This window comes from Myotis brandtii, unplaced genomic scaffold, assembly GCF_000412655.1.
Source record: "Myotis brandtii unplaced genomic scaffold, ASM41265v1 scaffold486, whole genome shotgun sequence".
NCBI classification, from domain to species: Eukaryota; Metazoa; Chordata; class Mammalia; order Chiroptera; family Vespertilionidae; genus Myotis; species Myotis brandtii.
This window is the reverse complement of record NW_005368569.1, coordinates 824,735-849,077: the sequence shown is the minus strand read 5'-3', so window position 1 is coordinate 849,077 and position 24,343 is coordinate 824,735. Positions and strand designations below refer to the sequence as shown.

General features: G+C 56.9%; 4 protein-coding genes across 8 annotated transcripts in view; 2 read left to right on the top strand and 2 right to left on the bottom strand.

Annotated features, from left to right (window-relative positions):
* The window catches only part of FHOD1 (formin homology 2 domain containing 1), a 17,251-nt gene extending 13,603 nt beyond the window's left edge, over positions 1-3,648 (top strand). For 3 of the 4 annotated variants that reach the window (XM_014547854.1, XM_014547853.1, XM_014547856.1), the window contains 9 exons: positions 6-318; positions 646-801; positions 1,252-1,434; positions 1,519-1,638; positions 1,715-1,876; positions 2,266-2,456; positions 2,547-2,739; positions 2,821-2,983; positions 3,063-3,648. In XM_014547854.1, the coding sequence (XP_014403340.1) occupies positions 6-318; positions 646-801; positions 1,252-1,434; positions 1,519-1,638; positions 1,715-1,876; positions 2,266-2,456; positions 2,547-2,739; positions 2,821-2,983; positions 3,063-3,553 (1,972 nt within the window). In that variant the 3' untranslated portion in view covers positions 3,554-3,648. The remainder of the gene's footprint in view (positions 1-5; positions 319-645; positions 802-1,251; positions 1,435-1,518; positions 1,639-1,714; positions 1,877-2,265; positions 2,457-2,546; positions 2,740-2,820; positions 2,984-3,062) is intronic. The other variant, XM_014547855.1, reaches the window with a different exon arrangement.
* A 114-nt stretch (positions 3,649-3,762) lies between these two features.
* TMEM208 (transmembrane protein 208) lies at positions 3,763-5,939 on the bottom strand. 2 transcript variants are annotated; one of them, XM_014547857.1, is made up of 6 exons: positions 5,808-5,939; positions 5,078-5,173; positions 4,608-4,667; positions 4,390-4,526; positions 4,145-4,247; positions 3,763-4,045 (listed from the first exon to the last, which is right to left on the bottom strand). In XM_014547857.1, exons 1-6 carry the CDS (start codon positions 5,811-5,813, stop codon positions 3,908-3,910), a joined length of 540 nt encoding a protein of 179 aa, XP_014403343.1. In that variant the 5' UTR covers positions 5,814-5,939; the 3' UTR covers positions 3,763-3,907. The 2 variants fall into 2 exon arrangements, with proteins under 2 accessions (XP_014403343.1, XP_005876437.1); XM_005876375.2 differs by having other exon boundaries at positions 4,145-4,229; positions 5,808-5,937.
* A 58-nt stretch (positions 5,940-5,997) lies between these two features.
* On the top strand, positions 5,998-17,667 carry LRRC29 (leucine rich repeat containing 29). The gene is made up of 7 exons (XM_005876376.2): positions 5,998-6,057; positions 8,840-8,941; positions 13,835-14,827; positions 16,016-16,231; positions 16,359-16,502; positions 16,715-16,932; positions 17,019-17,667. The coding sequence occupies exons 1-7, from the start codon at positions 6,034-6,036 to the stop codon at positions 17,185-17,187; spliced, it is 1,866 nt and encodes a 621-aa protein (XP_005876438.1). The 5' UTR covers positions 5,998-6,033; the 3' UTR covers positions 17,188-17,667.
* A 2,254-nt stretch (positions 17,668-19,921) lies between these two features.
* ELMO3 (engulfment and cell motility 3) lies at positions 19,922-24,337 on the bottom strand. Its single transcript, XM_005876373.2, has 20 exons — positions 24,187-24,337; positions 24,011-24,051; positions 23,847-23,919; positions 23,625-23,675; positions 23,242-23,411; positions 23,059-23,158; positions 22,816-22,967; positions 22,654-22,732; positions 22,461-22,511; positions 22,253-22,375; positions 22,032-22,163; positions 21,846-21,947; positions 21,636-21,744; positions 21,391-21,527; positions 21,129-21,292; positions 20,911-21,023; positions 20,718-20,822; positions 20,533-20,615; positions 20,364-20,450; positions 19,922-20,276 (listed from the first exon to the last, which is right to left on the bottom strand). Exons 1-20 carry the CDS (start codon positions 24,262-24,264, stop codon positions 20,064-20,066), a joined length of 2,163 nt encoding a protein of 720 aa, XP_005876435.1. The 5' UTR covers positions 24,265-24,337; the 3' UTR covers positions 19,922-20,063.
* Between the last annotated feature and the right edge of the window lie 6 nt (positions 24,338-24,343).

The following is a 24,343-nucleotide window of genomic DNA, read 5'->3' as shown; positions in this document are numbered from 1 at the left end:
CTGCCCTTGCTCTCCCCAGGCCCCCCACCTCCTCCACCCCCACCTCCCCCACCTATCAAAGGCCCCTTACCACCACCTCCACCACTGCCAGCTGCCCCTCTTCCCCCATCAGCGCCTGATGGCCTAGCCCTCCCCACCAAGAGGAAGACAATCAAACTCTTCTGGCGGGAGCTAAAGCTGGCTGGGGGCCATGGAAGCTCTGGGAGCCGCTTTGGGCCCTGCTCCACCCTGTGGGCCTCCCTGGAGCCTGTCTCCGTGGACACAGCCCGGCTGGAACACCTGTTTGAGTCCCGTGCCAAGGACGTATTACCTGCCAAGGTAAACGCACCCTCATCTGCAAGGTAACCCCAGTGGCGAGGGGAGGGAATCAGAGCTCAAGGGTCCTAACTACTGGGGCTGCCGCTCATTTCCCACGTGGGGAAAGCGAGGCAAAGAGAGGAGCGGGGACTTGTCTGAGGTCCCAACAGGGATCAGCACAGCCCTAACTGGTATCTAAGCTCATCCCAAGGCTTTAAACATCCCAGGTCCATCCCCAGTTGTGGGGTGACCACACCATTTGGAGGGGGCCCTTGAAGTGTCCTCTTAGGTTGTTGCCCCAGCTAGTCCCTTTCCCAAACTTATACTCTCCTTCCCTCAACCTCAAAGAAAGCTGGTGAGGGCCGCCGGACAATGACCACAGTGCTGGACCCCAAGCGCAGCAACGCTATCAACATTGGTCTAACCACACTGCCACCGGTGCATGTCATTAAGGCTGCCCTGGTCAACTTCGATGAGTTTGCTGTCAGCAAGGACGGCATTGAGGTAGGGATAGCCAGCTGGGGGTGTGGAAGGGAGTGGGAGGTCCAGCCCTCTCCTTTGGTCAGTGAGCATTTCCTGACCCTCTAGTAGTGGGCAGGGGCTTGGCATAGCAGTCCCCAGACCCTGGGGCTCCCCCAGATCTCCCCCAGATAACCTAGGGCAGCGGTTCTCAACCTGTGGGTCAAGACCCCTTTGGAGGTCGAATGACCCTTTCACAGGGGTCGCCTAAGACCATCCTGCATATCAGATATTTACATTACAATTCATAACAGTAGCAACATTACAGTTATGAAGTAGCAACGAAAATAATTTTATGGCTGGGCCACAACATGAGGGACTGTATTTAAAGGGCCAGAAGGTTGAGAACCACTGGCCTAGGGGGAGTCAAGACCAACACCTGAGGCCTCAGGCCAGCACTTACTGGCCTGTATGGGGTGGTGGTTGTGTCCTCAGAAACTACTGACCATGATGCCCACGGAAGAGGAGCGGCAGAAGATCCAGGAGGCCCAACTGGCCAATCCTGACATACCTTTGGCCCCAGCTGAGACTTTCCTGATGACTCTTGCCTCCATCGGGGGCCTGGCTGCCCGCCTACAACTCTGGGCCTTCAAGCTGGACTATGACAGCATGGAACGGGTACCTGGGTCATGGGTGGGACAGGCAGTGGGGGCAGATGAGTATGATGACCATGTAGTCTGAGTCCCTGGCCTCCCACACCAGGAAATCGCAGAGCCACTGTTTGACCTAAAAGTGGGCATGGAACAGCTGGTGCATAATGCCACCTTCCGCTGCATCCTGGCCACCCTTCTGGCTGTGGGCAACTTCCTCAATGGCTCCCAGGTGAGTGACAGCACATGAGGGCTGGGAGCCAGGCTCTGGAGCCAGCCCGGCCCAGGCTCAGACAAAGTCCTTTCAGAGCAGTGGCTTTGAGCTGAGCTACCTGGAGAAAGTGTCAGAGGTGAAGGACACCGTGCGCAGGCAGTCACTGCTGCACCATCTCTGCTCCTTGGTGCTCCAGATGCGGCCTGATTCCTCCGACCTCTACTCAGAAATCCCCGCCCTGACCCGCTGTGCCAAGGTTAGCACCAGCCAGGGGCTTGGATAACATTGGCCAGGGCATGAGGGAGTGCTGCTTCCTGGGGCTGGCTTCTCCCCTCCTATTTCAACAGCTGTGCCAGGGCTGGCTCGGCTACAGATGTTTGTGCCAGAAATGCTTCCCTCTATTGGCCTGGCTATCGCTACTCAGTCTTTGGGTCTCAGTTTAGCTGCCGCCTCCCCAAGAAACCTTCTCTGTTCCCCATTGGACCAAATGGACTTGTCCGTTTCCTGTGGTAGACCGTGAACTTTTGGAGGGCAATGGTTGGATCTCTGTGTTCCTCTGGCCTGGCTCACTGGCCTGGCACAGAGGCAGCCTCAGGCAGTACCTTCTTGTGGGGGGACAGCCTGTGTACCCCCCTGCTTTTCCAGGTGGACTTTGAACAGCTGGCTGAGAACCTGGGGCAGCTGGAACATCGGAGCCGTGCAGCTGAGGAGAGTCTGCGGAGCTTGGCCAAGCATGAGCTGGCCCCGGCCCTGCGTACCCGCCTCACCCAGTTCCTGGCCCACTGTTCCCGACGCGTTACCACGCTGCGAGTAGTGCACCGCCGCGTCTGCAACAGGTGGGATTGTGGGCCCGAGAGTCAGGACCGCCACCACTGTCCCTCACCCCCAAGTAGGACTCACCATCCCTTCCTATCTGACCTGCCTAGGTTCCACGCCTTCCTGCTGTACCTGGGGTACACCGCACAGGCAGCCCGTGAAGTGCGCATCATGCAGTTCTGCCACACGTTGCTGGAGTTTTCGCTGGAGTACCGGACTTGCCGAGACCGGGTGCTCCAACAGCAGCAGAAGCGGGCCACCTACCGTGAGCGCAACAAGACCCGGGGACGCATGATCACTGAGGTGCGTGCCCCTTCCAGGTTTTGACTGCCGTTCCCATGGTTTCCTTCCCTTGCTCCCAGCTCATCATTCTCCCCTCTCCAGACAGAGAAGTTCTCAGGAGTGGCTGGGGAAGCCCCCAGCAACCCGTCTGTACCAGTGGCTGTGGGTAGTGGGCCAGGCCAGGGTGATGCAGACAGTCACGCCAGCATGAAGAGTCTGCTGACCAGTAAGCCTGAAGATGCCACACACAGCCGCCGCAGCAGAGGTGGGACCTGTGGCCGCTAGGGGAACGGATTTCGCTTTGGGGCCACCTTGGCCTGACCTCCCCATCTGGTCTCTCTCAGGCCTGGTCCAGAGCACCTCCCCAATGCCCACAGCAGTGGGGGCTTCCAATGCACCCCCAGAAGAATCCCCAGGCTCCAGTTCACCCAGTGACACTTCAGATGAGATCATGGACCTGCTGGTGCAGTCAGTGACCAAGAGCAGTCCTCGTGCCTTAGCTGCTCGGGAACGCAAGCGTTCCCGTGGCAACCGCAAATCTTGTGAGTACTCCCCACATACCCGCTGCCTGCTTTATCCCCAGCAATCCCCTCCAACCCTGCTCTGTCCCTGCAGTGAGACGGACATTGAAGAGCGGACTTGGAGAAGACCTGGTGCAGGCACTGGGACTGAGCAAGGGACCTGGCCTGGAGGTGTGAAGCCGCTGCCTCCAGAATATCTACCTGGGCCACAGCCTGCATGCAAAAGACTATATAGAGTGAGGAGGGGCCAGAGCAGAAATCTGGGCATCTTCTCAACCCTGGGGTCACTCTGTACCCAGTGGCCAGTGCCTTGAGCAGTATTATCTGTGTTTGTGTTGTGTGTGTGTGTGTGTGTGTATGTATGAGCTCCCTGAACACGTGGAGCATAATAAAGTTTTCTTAGCCAATCCAAGAGCCTTTTTCTTTCAAGGTATAGACCCCTACTTTCAAGGTCTATAGCAGTAGGGAAATACCAAAGAATTGGTTCTTCCTGCCTCACGCCTCATCATCACACAGCCATTAGCCACATTCTAAGCCATTTATTCAACAATCCTATGCCTTAGACTGCTTTTGCCCCCTGGACTAGGCCCTCGTTACTCCTAGCATGGGGCCATGCAGCCTGATAGAGCCACCTAAGGCCCAGCAACCAGTGGTCACAATGTTAGTGGCTATAATCGTTTCATCTGCCGCCGTTCCTGCCGGCGCTGCCTTTTCTCATTGTGCTCCGGCGCTGGGGCACCACTGTCTGCCGTGAACCAGGGGCCCAGCACATTCACCCACAGGAGGTAAAGGGCCCGTCCTGGAGCCTAGGAGAGAAAAGGTAACTTGAAGCCAGGTTCAGGAAATGAAAGAAGAGAATGGTTAGATGCCCCAGCCCCTTCTTGGGAGTCCAACAACCCACGCACCAGGAGCCAGAAGGACCAGATGTAGAGGGAAAAGCAGCTGAGCACCTGCACAATGGCTGTCAGGAGGATCACATCCTTCAGGTGCCTGTGGATAGAAGGGAGACTGCAGGGGCCAAAAATAGTAGATGGGCCCCAATTCACCTCCCACCCCTTCAAGCTGCAGGCAGCTGTGGGTCTTGGGCTATCTGGGCCCAGCACCACAGCCCTGGGGCCGCTCACCTGAGCTGGCGGCGGGGGACACTCACTCTGCCATGCCCTGCTCCATGTTGAGGTCCATTCCACCATCCATCAGGGCCCCATCCTCAGAGAAGGCTGCCCGTGCCATTGAGCTCATTGAGTGGTAGCTGGCCCCATATACTGCCAGACTAAAGCCCAGGGCCATCTGCAGAACAAGAGTGGGAGTATCAAAGGCCAGCCACTAACCCTATGTGCGTACCCACTTCCCAGGATGGGGAACACTTACCCAGGCCCAAAATGAGGCAGATGAGTAGAAGAAGACCAAGGTCACAAGACAGTAAATGGCCTGCAAGCAGACACAGGATCAGGCTGGGATCAAAGCTACCCCTAAACCATGGACCTCCCTTGACTCTGACCAAGAGTTTGGCCCGGCTGTGGAAGAAGACAGGTTGTTTCATATGGGATGGGGGAAACAGAGGTCTGAGTACCCAGACTACCCTCTGACACATCAGCCTAAGAAAGAAGCCTCTGTATTTGGAGTGGTCAAGGCTCTCGAGTCCATCTCATTTTGTTGTTTTGTTTTGACTACTCAACATTTCCTCTGTACAGGACCGATTGATTGATTGATTGATTTCTGGAATTTTCTTCTAAAGCCTTGACTCACATACCACCACCACCACCGCAGCAGCCCCCACCACCCAGAACTGAGGACTCTGGGACCTTGGGCGGACACAGAAATAAGAGCCAGGCACTCACATTGGCCCCCAGTATGATCCGCAGGTAGAACTTCAGGGTCTCTCTGTTCTCTTCGAATATCTGCTTCTTCCCTCTTGTCCCCACTTTGCCCTTGGGCTGCAGAAGAATGGTGAGAGGCCTGTCAGCGCCCTCCTCAGCAGGGTCCTCTTCCCCCTCCCCACCAGCCTGGTTAGCTACAGAGTCCCAGGTGCACCTCAGCCAGTTCCCGTTGGTGCTCAAACCTGGCACAATCCTTGGGGTGCCTACCCCTCCTCCAGGCAATCCTGCTTAAGGCAGAAACCACCCTTCCAACAACCTCAGCAATGATCGCCTCCTGCACACCCTCGGACAATACAACACTAGGCTGATACCGCCTGGCTTCCCTGGTAAGCTACGGCTCTGGGCTGATGACCCCGCCACGGGGAATTCCTGAGTGGCGTTGAACAGCGCCCCTCTCCGGCCTCCGCTGGAGTGGGCAAGATCTCGGCTGACGCCCACACCCTTCTGGCCCCTCAGATCTTCAGCCAATTCCGGTTACTATGTGATACGGACGCCCACCCCCACTCCGGCACCCGTTCTGGTACGGTCCAGCGCCGCTCCCTTCCACCCCCGTGCATCTAGTACGGCCCGGCCACTGAATGGCGCCCCCTCTGGCCGACCCGCTTCTCTTGATGTCCTTCCTCTGCTTTCAGTCTCCCAGGCCCTGGGAGCGCTTTGCCGATGCGGACCCCGCCCTACCCGCTCTCCTTACCGCCATGGTGCGACGCAAATACCCAGCCGGGGGAACAAGGAATAGCGAATGAAACCGCAATCACCAAGTCCCACATCGGCAGCACAGGCACTTCCGGTGCAGACCCAAATCGTCACAACTGGGACGGAAGTGAGTGGGCCACTTCCTTTCCTAGCCCCGCCCCCCAGGGCCCGTGAGACTACACTTCCCAGATGCCTTGCGCGGGGGCGGAGGCGGCGGGGATGCGATGGCGGAGTCGCTGCCCCTGGAGGTGAGAGGAGGCCGCCCTCAGGTCCAGCTCGGGCCAGGCCCCGCCCTCAGGGTCCCGGGCTGTGGGGAGGGGCTGTCAGACCGCTCGCCGAGTCCCGCTGCCCGGGCGGAAATGAACCGTCCGGTAGCTGAGAGGACTTGCAAGCGATGGGTAACGGCCCCACCGTTAGGCTACTCCGTCCCCTTAGTTGGGGGACATCCTCTTCTTCCCCATCGGCCCCCGGAGATGGCTGTTCTGTCACCTCAGAGAGAACGGGGCCTCTGCCTGCCCACCTTCTCTTGAGATGGCCGCCCCTCCCCCTCAGTTCTGGAAGGTATCTGCTCCATCCCATCGTCCCCGAAGGGTAACCGATCTCATTCCATTGGTCCCTTGGGATGATCGGCTCATTCCCTCCACCCCGAGAGATGGCTTTCCCCTGCCTCTGGCGGCGAGAGACTGCCTTCCCCATCAACTCCGGGCAGGGTCGCTGAGTTCCGTCCCCGAAGACCGGCCTGCTCCCCCTTCCCTCCGCCTCCAGCGATGGCCGCCGCCCCTACCTCCTGGGCCCCAAGGGATGTTTGCCCCTCCTCCTTAGCCTGAAGCAAGACCCCTCTGCCGCCATTATCGAGAGCAGGTCACAGCTTTTGTCCCCAGGGGACTCTGGGATGACTCCTCCGTCCTTTTTGCCCTGAGAGTTGGCCGCCCTTTCAATGCCTCCGGGAGATTAGACACCTTTTCCCCATCAGCCCTGGAATGGCTCTCCTTCTCCTTAGCAAAAATAGGACTGCTCCCACCCCACTGAGCCCCCTGCCGTGGCTTCTTGTCCCCCTTTGGCCCCAGAGGTTATCCATTTCACCCACATAGGTCCCAGGAATGACCAGTCATGCCTCTTGGGATGGGGTTCCTGGGATGGCCATCCACCCTTATCACTGCCTGCTCTGGTCTCTAGGAAAGCCACTCCCCTTCCCAGCTCAAAGAATCCCCTCCGTGAGGACAGGGGTTTTGCCCTCTACTATTCATTGACCCTTGGGTTGGCTGCTGAGCCCCAGAAGGTGGAATGGCCACTATCTTATCTCAGCTCGGAGGAGATATCTGCCTTCTCTGGGGGTTGGAGGCTTGGTCATTCCCAGTCCCCATCAGTGTTTTCTTTCCTGCATCTAGCCTCCTCCCCAGTCATTCTCTCAATAATTGATCTGCTTTATCGCCCCACCCTGAGCAAACATTTGGTGAAAATAGAGGTAGAGGACTATCCATCCTTAATTCAATCCAGTGAGTGTTGGCTGAGCACCTTCTGTGTGCTAGGAATGAGAGGAGATCGGAATGGGCTGATGAGGTCAAGCTCAAGGAAGGGCATTCTAGGAAAGAATGCCCTTCCTTGACATATGTTTTATTGATTTCAGAGAGGAAGGGAGAGGGAAAGAGAGATAGAAACATCAATGATGAGAGAGAATCATCGATTGGCTGCCTCCTGCACCTACTGGGGATCGAGCCCGCAACTTGGGCATGTGCCCTTGACCGGAATCGAATCTGGGACCCTTCAGTCCGCAGGCCGACGCTCTATCCACTGAGCCAAACCGGCTAGGGCAGACTATGACATATGTTTTCTAATATCCCCATTCTAGGAAGTAGTGGAATTGGGGTTTAAATGAGTCTAAGTTAGCCTGGCCTAAAGCCTATGCTTGACATCTGTGTCTGAGTATGACAAGTACAAAGTATTATCAAGATCTTCAGAGGAGTTGCACGGTTGGCATTTCCAGCTCAGGTGCTGGAAAGTTGGGAGATGGGACTGCTTTGGACTGAGGGCAGAATATGAATTCTGGTTGAGATGAAGGTGATAGTAAAAATATTTGGGTGAAGGCTTCTGTGGACAGTTGGCAACACTGGTCATGAACAAGGTAACATGAGGATATTGAATTGTGGGTTATTCCTATAGAGGTAACTGTCGAAGCCATGCAAGTGTTTACTAGAAAGTAAACAGATGGAAAGACCCAGGTCTGAGCCCTGGGAACCACTGAAGATCCAGAGACAGGGCAATTGGAGTGGTGAGTGGAGCCCTAGAAAACAGAGTGTCATAGGAGTCAAGGAAGGAAGATTCCAGAAGACAAGAAGAGTTAACATCAGATCATTCCTGGCCTCACAGCCAACTCCCTTTACAGTTCCCTATAATAGGGCTTCCAACCTCTGCCACCCCTCCCACCAGCCTCATAGAGCATAAGCGCAGCGAGGGCCTGAGCCTCCTGAGCTGGGTCTTGCTGGGATCATTTCTTAGCAGCTGAGAAGGCAGGTTGGCAGTGGAGAAGACGGGGAAAGAGTGTGTTCCCAGAGCCTGATCTACGAGGGCAGGAGGAAGGCGTATACCTCCCTGGAAATCAGAGGAGCACCTGACTTGCTATGTTGTAGATCCTATGCAAGATATGTTATTTAATTCTCACAATATATATTAAACCTCATACCACTGCCATTTTGCAGATAAGAACAACAAGGCTCAGAGAGGTCAGTTGATAGAGTAAGGATTTGAATTAGATTGATCTGGTTCCAATGCCCAGGCTCTTATGACGGAACTGAGCAGGAAGTTTGATTTTTATCAGTCTGTACAATCCTGTATCCAGACAAAGTAAAGGTTCATTCACGGCAAAGATACTTGGGAGGTAGAGATGGGACATGAGGACTCTCTGAAGCTTAGGATTCAAGATAAAGTAGAAGCCAGTGATCTCATCCCCTCAGCCCTGCTGTGCTATCAGCCAGAGAAAGTTCCCCAGGCCCCCAGCTCTAACAGCCCCAATGCCCTCTCTTTTCCCCTCAGATGCTCACATATATTCTGAGCTTCCTGCCTCTGTCAGATCAGAAAGAGGCCTCCCTCGTGAGTCGGGCTTGGTACTACGCAGCCCAGAATGCCCTTCGGGAGGTAAGGTGCCCACCCTCACCTGGCCCTTTCTCAGTTGTCTCTCACGTCAGCTTGCTCATGGCCCTGCTCATACATCGTCCATCCATGTATTCATCCTACATATTCATACATACATTATGTGCGTACATACTTGGCTCTGGGACTCTACTGATGAATAAGGCATAGCCCCTCCCCCGAGGAGCCCATAGTCCAGTGGAGGAGAAAGACAAGTGATCATAACATCTGTGCTCAGTGCTGTGACATTGGGATGAAGGGTGCACCGGAAACATGAGGAAGGACATCCAAAGGAGACCAGCAGCTTCGGGAGGGCTTCCTGAAGGAATAGGATGAGGATGAAGGTTGGTAGCAACACAGGTGAAGGCACAAGGTGTGAAATAGTTCTGGAAACAACCAGAAGTTCCCAGTTACGAGCGTAGATGTGTGTAGGACAAGTGGTAAGCGATAAGGTTAGAAAGGGGTCAGGCTACATACAAGCTGGTAGATGTGCCAGGTGGCATTGCTGGGGTTTTCTCCTGGTTACCATCCTGGAGCCTTTAAAGGAATGTTAAGGCTGGGGAGTGACACAGGGTGATTTGTTTCTTAGAATTCTGCAGTGCGGAGTGGGCTGGAGAGGGGGAGGCAGAGAATAGGGAGACAGCCCAGCTTGGAGGTGAGTGCAGACATCGGTCCGAGTTTGAAAGGCAAGCAATGGTAACTCCTTGTTTTAGTTTTTACTTATTACTGAGGTTGAATAGTTTTCTCATTAGTTGACCATTTATATTTCCCTCTTTTGTTTATTCATGTTCTTTATCCATTTAATTATTGCGGTGTCAGTATTCTTCTTATCTATTTGTATACAATTTTTATATATTAAAGAGCTTAATCTTTTACATATTTATTGAAATATATTCCTAGTATGTTTGCCTTTTAATTTTATTTGTAGATATGTGTATATTTATGAGATACAGAGATTAAACTTCTATGTTGTTGATTTTGAACATCCTTTTTTTATTTCTTCCATTGCTTTTTATTTTAACATGTTTTTAGTGATTTTTAGAGAGAGAGGGGGAGGGAGGGGAGGAAAAGAGAGAGAGAGAAACATTGATCTGTTGCCTCCTGTTAAACCCGCAACCAGGGTGTGTGCCCTGACTGGGAATAGAACTGGCAACCTTTTGGTGCATGGAACAATGCTCAACCAACTGAGCCACACCGGTGGCTCTTCCATTGCTTTTTAAACTTAGGGATCCCTTGCCTCTTCAGAGATTTGGTAAATGTACACTCGTGTTTTCTTGTTTTTTTTTTATTAGACTTTCTTTTTGCTCACAGCAAAATTGCTTCTTCTGTTTTACAGCGTGAATCTTTATATTGTTTCTATCAGTGAAATTATTTTGATTTATGCTATGAGATAGAAGCTAAACTGATTAGTTTTCAATTAGCCCAAATACCATTTATGTATAATCCTCCCTTCCCCTTCCCTGCTGGATTAGAATCCGCATTTGTCACATATTAAATGTGGAGGGCCTGTTGCCGAGTTACCTATCCAGTGTCATTGAGCTTACTGTCTGAAGGAATTTGATTTGGACCTGTTTAAAACTTGAAGTCTGAGACATCTGGATGGAAAAATCTAGTTGGTAGTTGGATTTCCGGGCAGGATGATAAGGAGGCAGTGCCCAGCTAGTAGATGCTATGGAAGGTTCCGGCTTCCCAAGGCCACTGTAGGGCCCATGGCTCACCAGGCCAGGCTAGGATGCTGGACTCAGTGGCTTCTTATTTTCCCTGACCTGCACCATTTACTCCCAATTTTTCTCAAATAAGAAAGTAGACAAAGCAGCCCCCCGACATACACCCAGGCTCTGCCTGTTCCCAGGGGTGGGGGCTGGAGGCTAGTTGCCTGCTGCTGGGTTGGTCACTGTGAAGAACTTGGGACATTTCAGCTTCTGCCCTCCTCTGCCTTCACCTGGAGATCTAACTCCTCTCTAAACACCAAAACCCCTGAGTTCCAGAGCCTGTTTCCCCCAAGGCCTCCTAGAGAACAGGTGTGTTCGCTTTGGGCTTCTGTACCAGCAGGCAGAGGGCCGTTCCTCCATCAGGTGGCTCTCCAAGTCTGCACACAGAGGCCTGGAGCCTCAGCTCGGGCTTCAGTAGGTACAACGAAATCCTGGCCTCTCACAGTCAAAGGACATGTGTCACTTTTAGCAGGTGTAGGGCATTTCCCAAAGGACTTTGCATTTACTCTGAAGACACCAGCATTTTGAAAGGAGGAGACCATGGGCTAGCTGGCCCCTCTGTGGATAGGGCGGCTAAATCTGGAGTAGGTACCCTTATAGTCCTTCCTTGAGCCTCTAGAACAGCGGTTCTCAACCTGTGGGTCGTGACCCCTTTGGGGGTTGAACGACCCTTTCACAGGGATCGCCTAAGACCATCGGAAAACACATATATAATTACATATTGTTTTGTGATTAATCACTATGCTTTAATTATGTTCAATTTGTAACAATGAAATTGGGGGTCACCACAACATGAGGAACTGTATTAAAGGGTCACGGCATTAGGAAGGTTGAGAACCACTGCTCTAGAAGCATCTTCCTCTAGGGCCTGGGGAGGGGGCTTTGCTATACCAGGACCAAACACAGGGACCTAGGAGCCTGCTGCTCTGCCCCCCACAGGTGATACATATTCCTAAAAGGCTGCTCCTGGGCTCCTGCACTTGGAATCCAGGCTACACCACCAGGTGATGACTTAGAGGCTGCCCCCTCCCCAACAAGAAAAATGGTGGAGAGCAGGGAGGCAGTTGAGCTGGAAGTCCTTTAGGCCAGGCCCTGCCCCTTTATCCAGTGGCTTTCACTGTCACCAGCCTTGAACTTGGACCCCGGGCTGACTGCCAGTGCCTTCCTTCACTGTTTGTCTACCTTGTTTATAGGGAGGCAGTGGGAGAGAGGAGAACATTCCACACCTTCCCCCCACCTTTCCCCACCCCCATCACACCCCACACCCCACACACACACACACCACAGCCCCGGGCTCAGGAAGGAAGGGAAAGAAGGAAAACTGAAGGCAGAAGGAGCTGGGGCCTGCGGGGGTAGCCGAGGGGGCGGGTGCTGCCTGGGTAACCAGCAGGCTCTGCACTCCCCCAGCCACAGTTCACTCCATGCATCATCAGACTGGCTCATCTGGCACGCAGGGCGTGGAAATGGCAGGAGGCCTGCTGTACCTCGCTCAGGGGAGGGGGTGTGGAAAGGAAACCTGGTTTGACCCCCCAATCCCTGTGGAAGCAGCCAGGAGCTGGTCCCCATCACTTACCACCCACTCCTCCCCATGATGACACCACGGTAGCCATAGATGACTGCTTCTCTCTGGCAGAAGTCAGGCTGGTTTCTCCGCACCTGGGGCTGAGTTTCATGTGTCTTCCTGGGAGGAGCCTGTGGACAGATATCTTACAGGAGTGCACGTTATATGCCATGTCTACCTTTCTGCTCTTTGCTGTTCTGTGGGGCACCGCAGGGAATGTGGGTTCTACAGTTGCTGACAGGGCAGTTTTCCAGGGAGCTTGCTTTCCTGCATCAGGATCCTGTTGATACATTAAGACAAGAGCCTCTCTGAGTACCACTTGCCTGCAACCTGGGCATCCTCAGGTAGAGGAACAGAGCCAGGATTTTAGAAGCCAAACCTTCTCCCTCTGCCACAGACCTGTTCCACAAAGACCTGTACCCACTGCACTTTAGCTCCCTCTGGCACAAGGTCAGGGAAGGTTTTGTGAAACACCTCGTTAGCTGGGGGCTCCCCAAGCTCCTACACAAGCCAGCTTATTGCCACAATGACTTAGCCCTGAGCTGGCCTCCTGCCTCCCCCGCTTCAGCTGTCTGCTCCCCACTCTCGCTCACCTGTTCCTCCAAGGCAGGGCCAGCTCAACTGCCTCAGCGCCCCTGAGATTCATTCATTCATTTCAGAAAGGAAGGGAGAGGGAGAGGGAGGTAGAAACATCAATGATGAGAAAGACTCATTGATTGGCTGCCTCCTGCCCGCCCTACACTGGGGTCCAAGCCAGCAACCGGGGCATGTGCCCTGACCGGGAATTCATAGGTTGATGCTCAACCACTGAGCCACACCGGCTGGGCAAAGATTCATTCTCTTGGTTCCTGCCCCCAGAAATGGAGGCTCTCCTTCCTTACCTGGATAAGACGGACCCTCTAGAGAAGATCCTCGGGAATCACAAGCACTCTCAAACTCTGGAGCCTGTGGAGCTCACACGAGTTAGTGTGTGCACGTACACACATGCATGCATGCACACATTTTCACTTACACACAAAACCCATTTTTGCAAACATGTGGCTGAGACACTGAAGCCGCCAGGGGGCCTCAGCCTCACTGCCTGCCCCAGATCTCTGGCATCTGGGCCACAGCGGGTTGTGGTGAGTGACACCTGCCTCGCTTCTTCCCGCCTTCAGCTGATCTGAGGGCTATTTATATGCTCTTAAGAAAGTAGCGGAGGCTGGTTGCTTATTAGCTAATAGCAGCAGCTGAGTCCATGGGTCTCAGGGCCACCTTCTGCAAGTCCCAAAGGTTGGGGTCCTCCTGCTCCCTGGACCTCCTCCAGGCCATCCCCTACCCCTCCTGTACCCTGCATGCCAACTCCCCACTCCTCACAGGACTCCATAGGCATTTAGACCCATCCATCACTAATCTCCTGCCCTCCCCTTAGTCATCAATCCCCTTGGGCCCCAGTGTGACTTGTCCTCCAGCTCTCACTTCCCACCAGCACCCCTCAACCACACATGACATTTCATACCATAGTGGGCCCCCTGTGTAGAAGGGTCCTTCCCTGACCTGAACCTCTAACCAGCAACTTGCCACCAGATCTGATGCCCAGCACCCTCTGAGGTCAGAGGGCTAACCAAGTCTGCTGCTGCCCTTTAGAGAAATGTGCGGTACAATATCCCTGTGTCCTCGGCCTCTCTCCCAACCATCAAGAGCCTGGGCCTCAGGGGCGTCTCCTGCATCGGCCTGACCAACCTGGATGGCTCACCAGCTTCACACCAGGTGCTGCAGTCTATTGCCTACCACCTGGGCCCTCACCTGCAGAGCTTGTGCCTCGGTGGGGGCAGCCCCACAGAGGCCTCCTTTGTGGCCCTGATCCTGGGCTGTCCGGCCCTGCGTAGCCTTGACCTCAGTGGCTGCAACAGCCTCTTTGCATCAGGCACACTGCTAGCTCAACCCGAAACAGCACAGCAGGTCCGGCAGGCACTGAGCGGCCTCCGCGAGCTCAACTTGGCTGGCCTGCGAGACCTGGCCGACCTCAGCTTCAACAGGCTAAGCAGCTGCACCCCCAGCCTAGAGCGCCTCTCCTTGGCCTACTGTCACCTCACCTTCGAGCTAGGCCCAGCCTGGGGCTCCATCAACCCCCAGGACTCCTCCCAATCCCAACTTTCCTTCCACAACCTGCTGCGGTTCGTGAAGGAGCGGGCTGCTAGGCTGCGCGCCCTGGACCTGAGTGGCACTGGCTTGCCACCCGAGGCCCTGCAGGCCCTGGGCCAGGTGGCCGGGCTGCAGCTGCAGGAGCTGAGCCTGCACAGCTGCCAGGACCTCTCCACAGAGGCTGTGGCTGCCCTTTGCCGCCAGCAGCCAGGCCTTACCTCCCTGGACCTCAGCGGCTGCTCAGAATTGGCCGACAGGGCACTGTTGGCTGTGAGCCGGGGCCTGCGGCACCTGCAGCGCCTGAGCCTAAGGAAGCTGCAGCGGCTGACGGATGCGGGATGCACAGCCCTTGGGGGCCTGCGGAAGCTGCAGAGCCTGGACATGGCTGAGTGCTGCCTAGTGAGCGGGCGGGTATTGGCCCAGGCTCTGGGCTCAGTGCGCAGAGCTCCACCGCCACTGGCCTCTCTCAGCCTGGCCTACTGCTCCTCACTCAAGGTGAGCCACCACCCCTTCCTTCCTCCCCAGGGCCAGGGCTGGGAGAAGCGGAGGTGTGGCACGAGGGAGAAACTGCCCGGTGTTTGTGTCCAAGTAGTTAGAACTGAACTTGGAACACATTCTGGAAGGGGAAAGGGGGCCTAGACAAGACAGTGTGGCTGTGCGGCCACCAGCACCCTCCTGGCAGCTCCCACTGTGGGCTCAGGTAAAGGGAGGCCCAGCCCAGGAGGTGGCATCCACTGGGCATGCCAAGTGCTCAGTGACCACTGCAGTCGGAGGCACTAAAAGCAGGTGTTCCAGAGGCTAGGAAGGCTGGAGGAGGAGGTGACAGAACTGAGCCCTGTGGGGAGGGGCACCGAGGTTACACAGAAGAGGCTTCTCAGGCAGGGCCTGAGGAGGGTAATGTGATGTGGGGGCAGCAGAGTCACTTTCTGTCTGAAGCCAGTCTCTTCAATAGGGCTCAGCCCTGTCCCTCTGGGTGGCGTCCCTGTCTTGGCAATGGCAGTCTTGTTTAGTGGGTTATTCCTTCAATCTATCCATGTGACCAGGGTATTCCCAACCTGAAAACTGCCTCTTAACCTTTTCCCCACAGCACTTCTCTTCCCCTGCCCCCCTCCATCTTCCTTTTACCACTGTTGTCTCTTAGCTGTACACTGGAGCCTCACATTCTTGTGTCTCTGTATCTCTCTACAAACCAGTTTATTCTACTCCGCCCTTAGCTCCCACTCACCCCACCATGACTGCTTCTGCCAGGTAGCAGCCCTGTGCCCACTGTGACCTCACAGTTTTGCTTCACAATCTAGACTCTAGAATCTAGATTCTAGAGGGAGCATATCTGATTGGGTCAGATGTCCACCACTAGTCCAATAAGCTGTGGTCAGAGGGCAGCCTCAGCCCACCCCTTCAGCAGGGACTGGGAGCACAGTCAGGGCAGATACCTGAGACATTTCTACCAGCATCTTTCCTGCCCCAGCCAAGCGCTATCCTCCAGCAAACTCCTCCTGGTGTCCTAGCCCCATGGCTCCCCATGTCCACTCCAACCTTTACCAGCACAGGGACATCATCGCCTCCCTCCGTGGGCCCTCTGCTAGCTCCTTATTGCCTGTTGGGCCAGAACCTTGGACAGAACCTTCTAAGTGACCCTTGCCATCTTTCCATTACTCTCTCCCTTCTCCACTTTCCTCCTAGGACACCTCAGTGCTCTCCCTGATCCCAGCGCTGGGACCGAGTCTCAGAGTGCTAGACTTATCCTCTTGTGTGGCCCTCACCAACCGGACCCTGCAGGCCATCTGCACCTACCTCACTCCCCTCTCAGTCCTGCGCCTGGCCTGGTGCAAGGAGCTTCGTGACTGGGGGCTTCTGGGGCTGGGGGAACCCAGTGAGGAGCCAGCACAGAAAGCCCAGGTGTGGGACCCTCAAGGTCATGAAGGGTGGGTGGTCCCTGGGCTCGCCTGCCCTCCTGAGTCTCGCTCTAGGAGCATTTGAGGGCCAAACTCAGGAGGAACTGAGAAGCAGGGGTCTCTTCCCACAGCCACACGGAGAGCTGGAGTATCAGGCCTCAGGCCCCATGGACCCTTCTCCCCAGCCACAGGGCCCCTCCCTGCTCATGCTGCAGGCCCTGCAGGAGTTGGACCTCACAGCCTGCAGCAAGCTGACTGATGCCAGTTTGGCACAGGTGTGGGACTAGGGGTGTGGATAGGCTGAGGATCTGGGGTTGGAGCCAGGGGCCTGGGACCACCCCCTTTTTGCTTAGAAAAAGTTCCTTTCTTGTTGGCTTCTGCTGTGTATGGCCCCTCCTTTTGCTGGGGGTGGGGAACCTAGAAGAGCCCCTGGCCCTTGGCTCCAGTGCCATACTACACCCCAGCCCCACATCCTCCATCCTTGCAGGTGCTCCAGTTCCCCCAGCTGAGGCAGTTGTCACTGAGCCTGCTGCCAGCACTCACAGATAACGGCTTGGTGGCTGTGGCCAGGGGCTGCCCTAGCCTGGAGCGCCTGGCGCTGAGTCACTGCAGCCTCCTCAGTGACGAGGGCTGGGCCCAGGCAGCCAGCTCCTGGCCGAGGCTGCAGCACCTCAACCTGTCCAGCTGCAGTCGGCTCACAGAGCAGTGAGTGTCCAACAATGCCAGTGCAGGGGCTGGGCTGGGCTGGGACCAGCCTCGGGTCAGGCACTCACACCGGGGCCTTCCTGCAGAACGCTGGACACCATTGGGCAGGCGTGCAAGCAGATCCAGATGTTAGATGTCGCCATGTGCCCTGGTATTAGCATAGCTGCTGTCAGGCAATTCCAAGCCCAACTGCCCGAGGTGATCTGCATCCAGTCCCGCTTCGTGGGAGGGGCTGACCTGACCCTAACACTCTGAGGCCAGGTCAGTAAGCGGCCCTGTGGCTCAGCCTCCTGGCCCTGGCCCTGGCTTCTTAACCTGGAGTTTGACTCAGTGCCTCCTGTTCCCCTCTGCTACAGACCCCAGGGCCCCTTCCCTAAGCTATAAACACCTTCGCAAGGACTGGAGGTGGGGCTAATCCAGGGCAGTCTGGAGTGCTTCCTACCCCAGTCTGCCCCACAGCCTGGCAGAGGCTTGCCAGCTACATGAGGCCCCTGGAAATGCCAGCTCCTGACCTCCTGGCCAGGCCTGGGTCTGGAAGCCCCAGGCCCATAGGTGGCTGGGTCGGATGCTGGAGCGGAGCAGACCCCCCTCTTGCTCTGCCTACTTCCATCCAAGGCCTGTGCCCTACCTTGTTCCCTATTCTAGTAGTTCCCAGTCCCCTACCAGTGCTGAACTTTAGCAGCCAAGCCTTATCTTTGTTGTAAACCCAAACAAGATTAAAAATTCCAGACTCTACCTCTTGATCTGAAGTTCTCTCCCCTCCCCACCTCAGTTGAAGCAGCCCTGCCCGGTCCAGGGACAAGGGAGGAAACACCAGACAACTTCCTCGGGTGTGGCCCAAAGCCCCATAGGAGCCCCTAGCAGGTCCCAGCTTCCCCATATGGTGGGAGGTTCCAAAAGTCTGGAGGCCTCTCCCAGCATGAGCTCCCAGGCAGGTCCTGTAGCAAAGGCACATCTGTGTGCACTGGGCCCAGCCAGCCCCCAGGAACATACTGATCAACGATGCCAGAGTCAATGAGGTGGTCTTCGGGGGTGAGGGGGAGAGGGCGGGCAGGGACGCAAGAAAGAGGATAGCGAATAGCCTCGCTGGGTAGGAAGGGTCCTTAGAGGTCATCTAGTCCAACCTCTTAAACAGTGCCAGGGAATTCTCAACAGCAGCTCTTAGAAAGTCTGCCGGGCCCTCCGTACGTCCACCTCCACTTTGTCCATCTGTCCATCAGTTCTAGGAGCAGCCAACTGGGCTGCCTGAGTGCCTGCTTTTTGTGGGGATTCAGAGGTGGTGAAGCTCTCCCAGCCGCCAGGGCAGTTGGAGAAGCAAATCAGCCAACAGGCGGGGACAGCCATGTGCACAAACAGAGCAACAGCACCTGGGACTGGGGACCCAGGGGAGTCACGCTGAGCTTAGCCTGGGAGGTCAAGGAAGGACTCAAGGCAGAAAAAATGAGAAGCGAGAGAAGGGGCAATCAGGCAGAAGGGCCTGGGGGGTGCATATGGCAGGCCAGAGCTGACACTGGGGTGGGGTGTGTCTAGGCCCCAACAGGGTGCAGGGAGGATGCCAGCAGGGGCCAAGCACCGGGAACCCTGCACAGGGCCTAAACCACATACATGTCTGCAACCCATCTCTACTCTGCCCATCATGGTACCATGACCATTACCCCCTGGACAATAGGGAGACACTGACGAATACAGGATGGGGGTAGTGTGTGTGATCAGATCAGCTTCATGTTTGCTAGAACAGCTCGGGTAGCTGGTATTGAGAAGACTGGAGACAGGAAACCAGGAGGTTCTTGGCAAGATGATGGTGGCCTGCACAAAGGACCACCAGACAAGGAGTACTGGGAGACTTAACAGCATCTGGGATCCCCACCCCTACTTCCACCTTGAACTAAACAGCAGTTATTCCAAATGTGGTGGGAAGTCTCCGGGTGCCTGAGTCAGAAGCATAGCTGGGGGAGGGAAAGCTCAGTACATTCTCCAAAGGAGATGTCATTTCATCACTTTTCAAGGCAACATGTTGAAGGTTAACATTGTTTAAAAAGACATTTGAGGAGTTGCCGGGGAAGAGGTAGCAAGAGTGGAAAAGGAGGTCAGTGGATGGTGAAGCTTTCAGGCTGTCCTGTGGGCAGGGGTGCTCCTCTTGGCCTCAGAGGCTTGAGGTCCATGACCAGAGCCTCTGGGCGTGACCTCCAGCTGGGCCCAATCCCCCAGCCACCTCTGATCCCAGGAGCTCTGGCCTTCCTGTGCCCATCCCACCCTCCTGCAGTAGGTTTTAATCAGAATGCAGGCTTCCTGCACTGAACTCCCTCTTGTCAGAATATCCTCCCACCACTGGGAGAAGTGGCCTCAGAGGCTTGAGGTCCATGACCAGAGCCTCTGGGCGTGACCTCCAGCTGGGCCCAATCCCCCAGCCACCTCTGATCCCAGGAGCTCTGGCCTTCCTGTGCCCATCCCACCCTCCTGCAGTAGGTTTTAATCAGAATGCAGGCTTCCTGCACTGAACTCCCTCTTGTCAGAATATCCTCCCACCACTGGGGGATGTCTTCTGGAATCTTACACCTGCCTTTCAACACAAGGCAGGCCCAGCTTCACATCTCTCCTGTCCTGCTCCCACCAGAGGTTCTCCAAGTCCCACAAAGGACACGGGGCAGCCAAGCAAGGTTCAGGACTGAGCTCAGACTCTCAGAGGCCTCTGGAAACACGGCTCCCACGTTAGGCCCCTGTTAATGCTGCCCAGGAAGGCCTCCACTTGGGGCCGTGCCTCCCCGCTCACCTGGCTGGTAGCACCAGCACTCTCTTAGTTGGTGCCTCCCAAACACAGGCCATCCCTGTCTGCAGGCCCAGCACTGAGGAAGGCTGAGGACTCATCCTGAGGAAGGACAAGCCCCTCAACTGTAGCTGCCCAGGTCCGTGGCCCCAAGCTGTGGCCCTGGCCTGATGCCCACATCTCCTGCACCAACCGAGTTTGAAGGCAGGCTTGGCCCACAGGGTTCACAGCTGGCTCGACACATACCCAGGAGCCAAGCAGACTTTATTCCTGCTGCAGCCTCTGCTGGCCGGGGTGTCTGCACTGCTGCACACTCCACCCTTCACGGCCACCACAGTGGCAGCAGCTGTGGCCCTCGGCCAACCTGTCAAGGTTCAGTGACACTGCAGTCATAGCAGAAGTTGAAGTTGGTGGGGGGCGGGGGGATGGGGGGTGGCTGCTCAGGGATGGGCACGTTCTCCAGCTCCAACAAGCGCAGCTTGGTCTCCATGGTCAGCAGCTGCTCCAAGTCCAGCCGTGTCTGCTCACTGCCCATGGGACTGCCCAGCAGGGTGCTCAGCCCATCTGTCCACAGGTGGAACTGGGGGCGGGGACGGCTCCATGAGGACCTGCCAGTCTCTTCCCCTGCCCATCTGCCCAATTCAGCTCAGCCTGCCCAGACACTCACCTCCTGTTTGGAGGGGGCGATGAAGTTGAGGTACGCCTCCTCCTCCCCGTGGTCATAGCTGACTGAGAAAGCTAACTCACAGAGGTCCTGGGGAGGAAGGGAACCATGAGCACTGAGCAGGGGGCAGGGCACGGCAAATGGGAAGGAGCCCAGGCCCCCCTGCCCTCACCTTGTTCTGCTTCAATGAGCCTTTCTCCCGGACGTGGGGGCAGTCCTTGCCGGTCAGTAGTGCCCTGAGGTCAGCCACTGGGACTGCGGGAAGAAGACTGGGTTGACCACCGGGGCCCCAGGCGTCCCGGGGCATGGGGAGGTCTGGGGGAGCAGGTGTCCTGTCCCTGTCCCTGCCCTCCTTACGCTGTTCTGGGAGGCTCTCGGGGGCAGGTGGACTGGCACCGTCCTCCACGTCCCCATACTGCAGCACTTTGTGGTTGGGGGACAGGCAGCAGAACCACAGCTTGTCTATGGGCAGCAAGGGGAAGAGGGAAGGAGTGAGCAGAGGGGCCCTGACCCAGGCCAGACCCTCTCTGCCCCCTGCCCCCTCAACAACCCTGGCGTCTCCGGCTGCTGATCTTGCGGAAGAGTGTGCCCTCGCAGAGGCGGAGCAGACGCTGCTGGCGGATCAGGCCCATGAGCTCTGGCTTCAGCTTCTCCCGAAGCTCCCTGGGTTGGGGGAGGGGGTTTGCTGACCAAAACTGACCTGGGACAGGCCCATGGGGTACCAGGGAAAGGGGGGGCTAGGACTGGGACCCATCCCCACCAACTCACAGTATGGGAGGGGCGAGCGTGACCTCCTGATGCAGCCGCTCAGTCTGGCGCAGTCGCAGCACCTCCGCGTAAGTGAGCGCGTTCACCTTGGTTCGGAAGAGCTCCAGGGAGCTGGGCTTTAGGGCCAGTGTGCGGGCCAGCTGCTCCCGGACCACTTGCATGACCTGGAGCCACCCCAGGCTCAGTTCAGGGTCTGAGCTCTGGACCCCTACCCTGCATAGCCCCCTGCCCTGCCCCAGGTCTCCAGCTCCCACCCACCCACCTTGTCAAAGTCCTCCTGTGTGGCCCGCATCTCCTTCCAGGTCTTATTCAGAAGCTGAATGCTCACACAGAAGAGCTCATGGAAGCTCTGGTCTTGGCTGAAGAACATGGGTGAAAAGTCCTGGGCTGTTTCGGAGCCTGGAGCAGGGGGGCAGGAGGGGCTCAGGGAGGAAGTATGTGAAGCCCCTGGCCCTCTCTGCCCTTCCGTCCCCCGTTCCCGGACACACCGTGCCCAATCCCACTCACAGGGCTCCCCGACACGGAGCAGCTCACACAGCAGCACCGTCAGCTGGATGCTGCTCCGGGCAAAGGGGCACTCGTGCTTGTCCTCACGACTACTGTTCTCCAACACAAACTGGGGTGGTAGGAGCAGAGAAAGGGGCAGGGAGTCAAGGCTAAGCCCATGGGGACCCATCATAGGCAGGCATCCCGCTCTGCCCACACCCCAACACTGACCCGGCTGTAGGCACTGGGTGCATGTTTGGAGAAGTAGAGCATGTTGTCCAGGGCCAGCAGGCCGGGGGGCACGCGCTCCAGGTCCTGTGCGGGGTTGCTGTTCTGGGGGACGAGGACAGGCAGCTGAGGAAGGGCCCCAGTCCTCTGGAACAACGGCAGCCCGGGGTTGAGGCAGGGGTCACTCACGGTGAAGCCCAGTTTGCGGAACTCCCGGGCACAGAGGGAACGGCGCCGGTCAGCACTCAGCCCGGCACTGGGAGACTCCCCTTCCAGCTCAAAGGCAGCCTGGCGCAGGGCCTGCAGCTGCTCCCGCTGCTCCTGAGGGTCATTATTTGGGGGTGGTCACGATCACAGATTCAAGGCCAAGCTCCGGCTGCCCCCAGCCTCTGTATCCCAAAGGCACCCACCTGGCTGTAGGGGTCCAGTGGTGTCCGCATGCGCTGCTCCAGCAACCCCAGTGTAAGGGACTGCAGTACGTACAAGTGGTGAGCCATCTCGTCGCCCAGTGGTGCTGCGCTATGGATGATGCTCTGGAGGACAGCGAGTCCAGGGGTGTAAGCGTGGGCTCACTGGGGGAGGAGGAGTGGGTGGGCGTGCCTGGCCAGGGCTTCCTACCTTATAGATGAACTGGCGAAGGTTTCTCTGCCACAGGTAGTCAAGCATGTGCTGAGAGTGGGCGGGAAGGGGGCTTAGATGATACGTAGCCTCACCATGAGCACCCACCCTAGGCCCGCAGTAGAGCTCAGTGCTCACCAGCTCCTGCCCCTCATCCACCCACGAGATGGACATCCACCAGATGGACACCCACCTTACGGTCAACAGGGCTGGCCCCCTGCAGCAAGGCTGTCAGCAGTGCCATGGCCTTGGTTTGCAGCTGCTGATTCATCCTGGGACAAAAAGAGGACTCAATCGGCCATCCAGGATCTGGCGCCACTCCCTTCATCTGTGCCCCCCCGCCCCAGACACTTACACCTGTAGGTGTACCAGCAGCCTGTCCAGTGGCACCTCACTCTTGACCAGCTGGCCCAGGGTAGGGCTGCTCAAAGTCACACTCTCCAGCAGCCTGAGGGCCAGGGGCTGCACAGATGGATCCATCAGGTTCATGTTCACATAGCGTATCACCTATAAGAGGGGTAGGGGTTGTCAGCATGCATGGCCAGATCCTAAGCCCACCCACTGCCCCTACCTGCTGTCCCTGGAAAAGCCCACCCACCTTCTTAACAAAGGGGATACTGAGCGTCTCCCAGGACACCACGCCGTGCTCCATGAGCTCCAAGAAGACCTGCAGTGCGAGGGCCAGCTCCTCTCCTAGGCTGGGGGCATATCTGGGGCTGAGCAGGGCCAGTCAGGACGCCCAGCCCCCCATGTCCACCACCCACCACAGCCCGATGCTCACTCATCCCCTTCCTCAATGATGGTGCCTAGCTTCTGAAGCCCTTCACGGCTGATGACCTCCTGGGCAAAGGTCATGTCTGGAGCCAGCAGGACGAGGTGCTGCAGGGCTTCCCGGCGCCCTTCACGACTCCTGCTCTCCAGCACACCTAACAGCTGCTCAGCCTCAAGGTCCTGGCAGGGGTAGAAGCAGAAGCTCAGGTGAGGAGGCTGGGTGGAGGTAAGAAGTGGGAACTGGAGGTGTGGAGACCGGGGTGTCCACTAGGTGGAGCACTGCAGGGATGTGACTGGGGCCTCGGGACCTGGGGCAGGGAGAGGCACGGGGGAACAGCAGGAGGCACAGCAGCCAGCGGGCAGGGAATGCGGGCGGGGCCAGAGGGGCATTACTGGGGCGGTGCTGAGGCACAGGATGCTGCCATTCTTGATCTCTGAGCGGTTCTGGAGAAGACAAAGAAGAGAGAGAAGTCAAGAAGGGCTCTCAGGATTGGTTAATTGGGGTTGTCAATGAGGGAGGATTTGGAACTCAGTGAGAGATCCTGAGGATGAGGGTCCGAGGAATCAGGTCAGGAACCAGGAGTTAGAAGGGGCTAAAGGGGAGAAGGGACTCACACTCTCGGTGATGTATCTCTTGTGTCCATCAGCAAACTGCAGGGCATAGCGTTCAGAGTGAGCCAGACTCCACCTGCGGGCCGAGGAGGCTTAGTGAGGCGGGAAAGGGGCGCCCCTCCCGCCAGCCCGTCCCCCACCCCCTGGCCGGCCAGGCCCGCACTCACGCGTCGCACACCTCCTTCAGCACAGCGGCCAGGGGCTTTGCCTGCAAGTGAAGGAGTCACTCACGGGGCCAGGAGTGGGGAAGAACCTGGGGACGGGGGAGGGTGGGCTGTTTCGAGGGGAAGGGAGCGACCCAGAGGGGGGCAGTGGGGTGATGTTGGCCGGACGGCCGGGTGACCTGGTCCAGCTGGATGAGCTGCGGGATGGCGTCACGCTTCTGAACCGCGATCTTCACCACGTCCCGAGGGGGCGCCATGGTCCAGCCGGGGCGGGACACCTGTACCTTCCACCTTGCCGCCTCCTGCCAAGGGCGCACTGGGTCTGGGCCCCTGGGG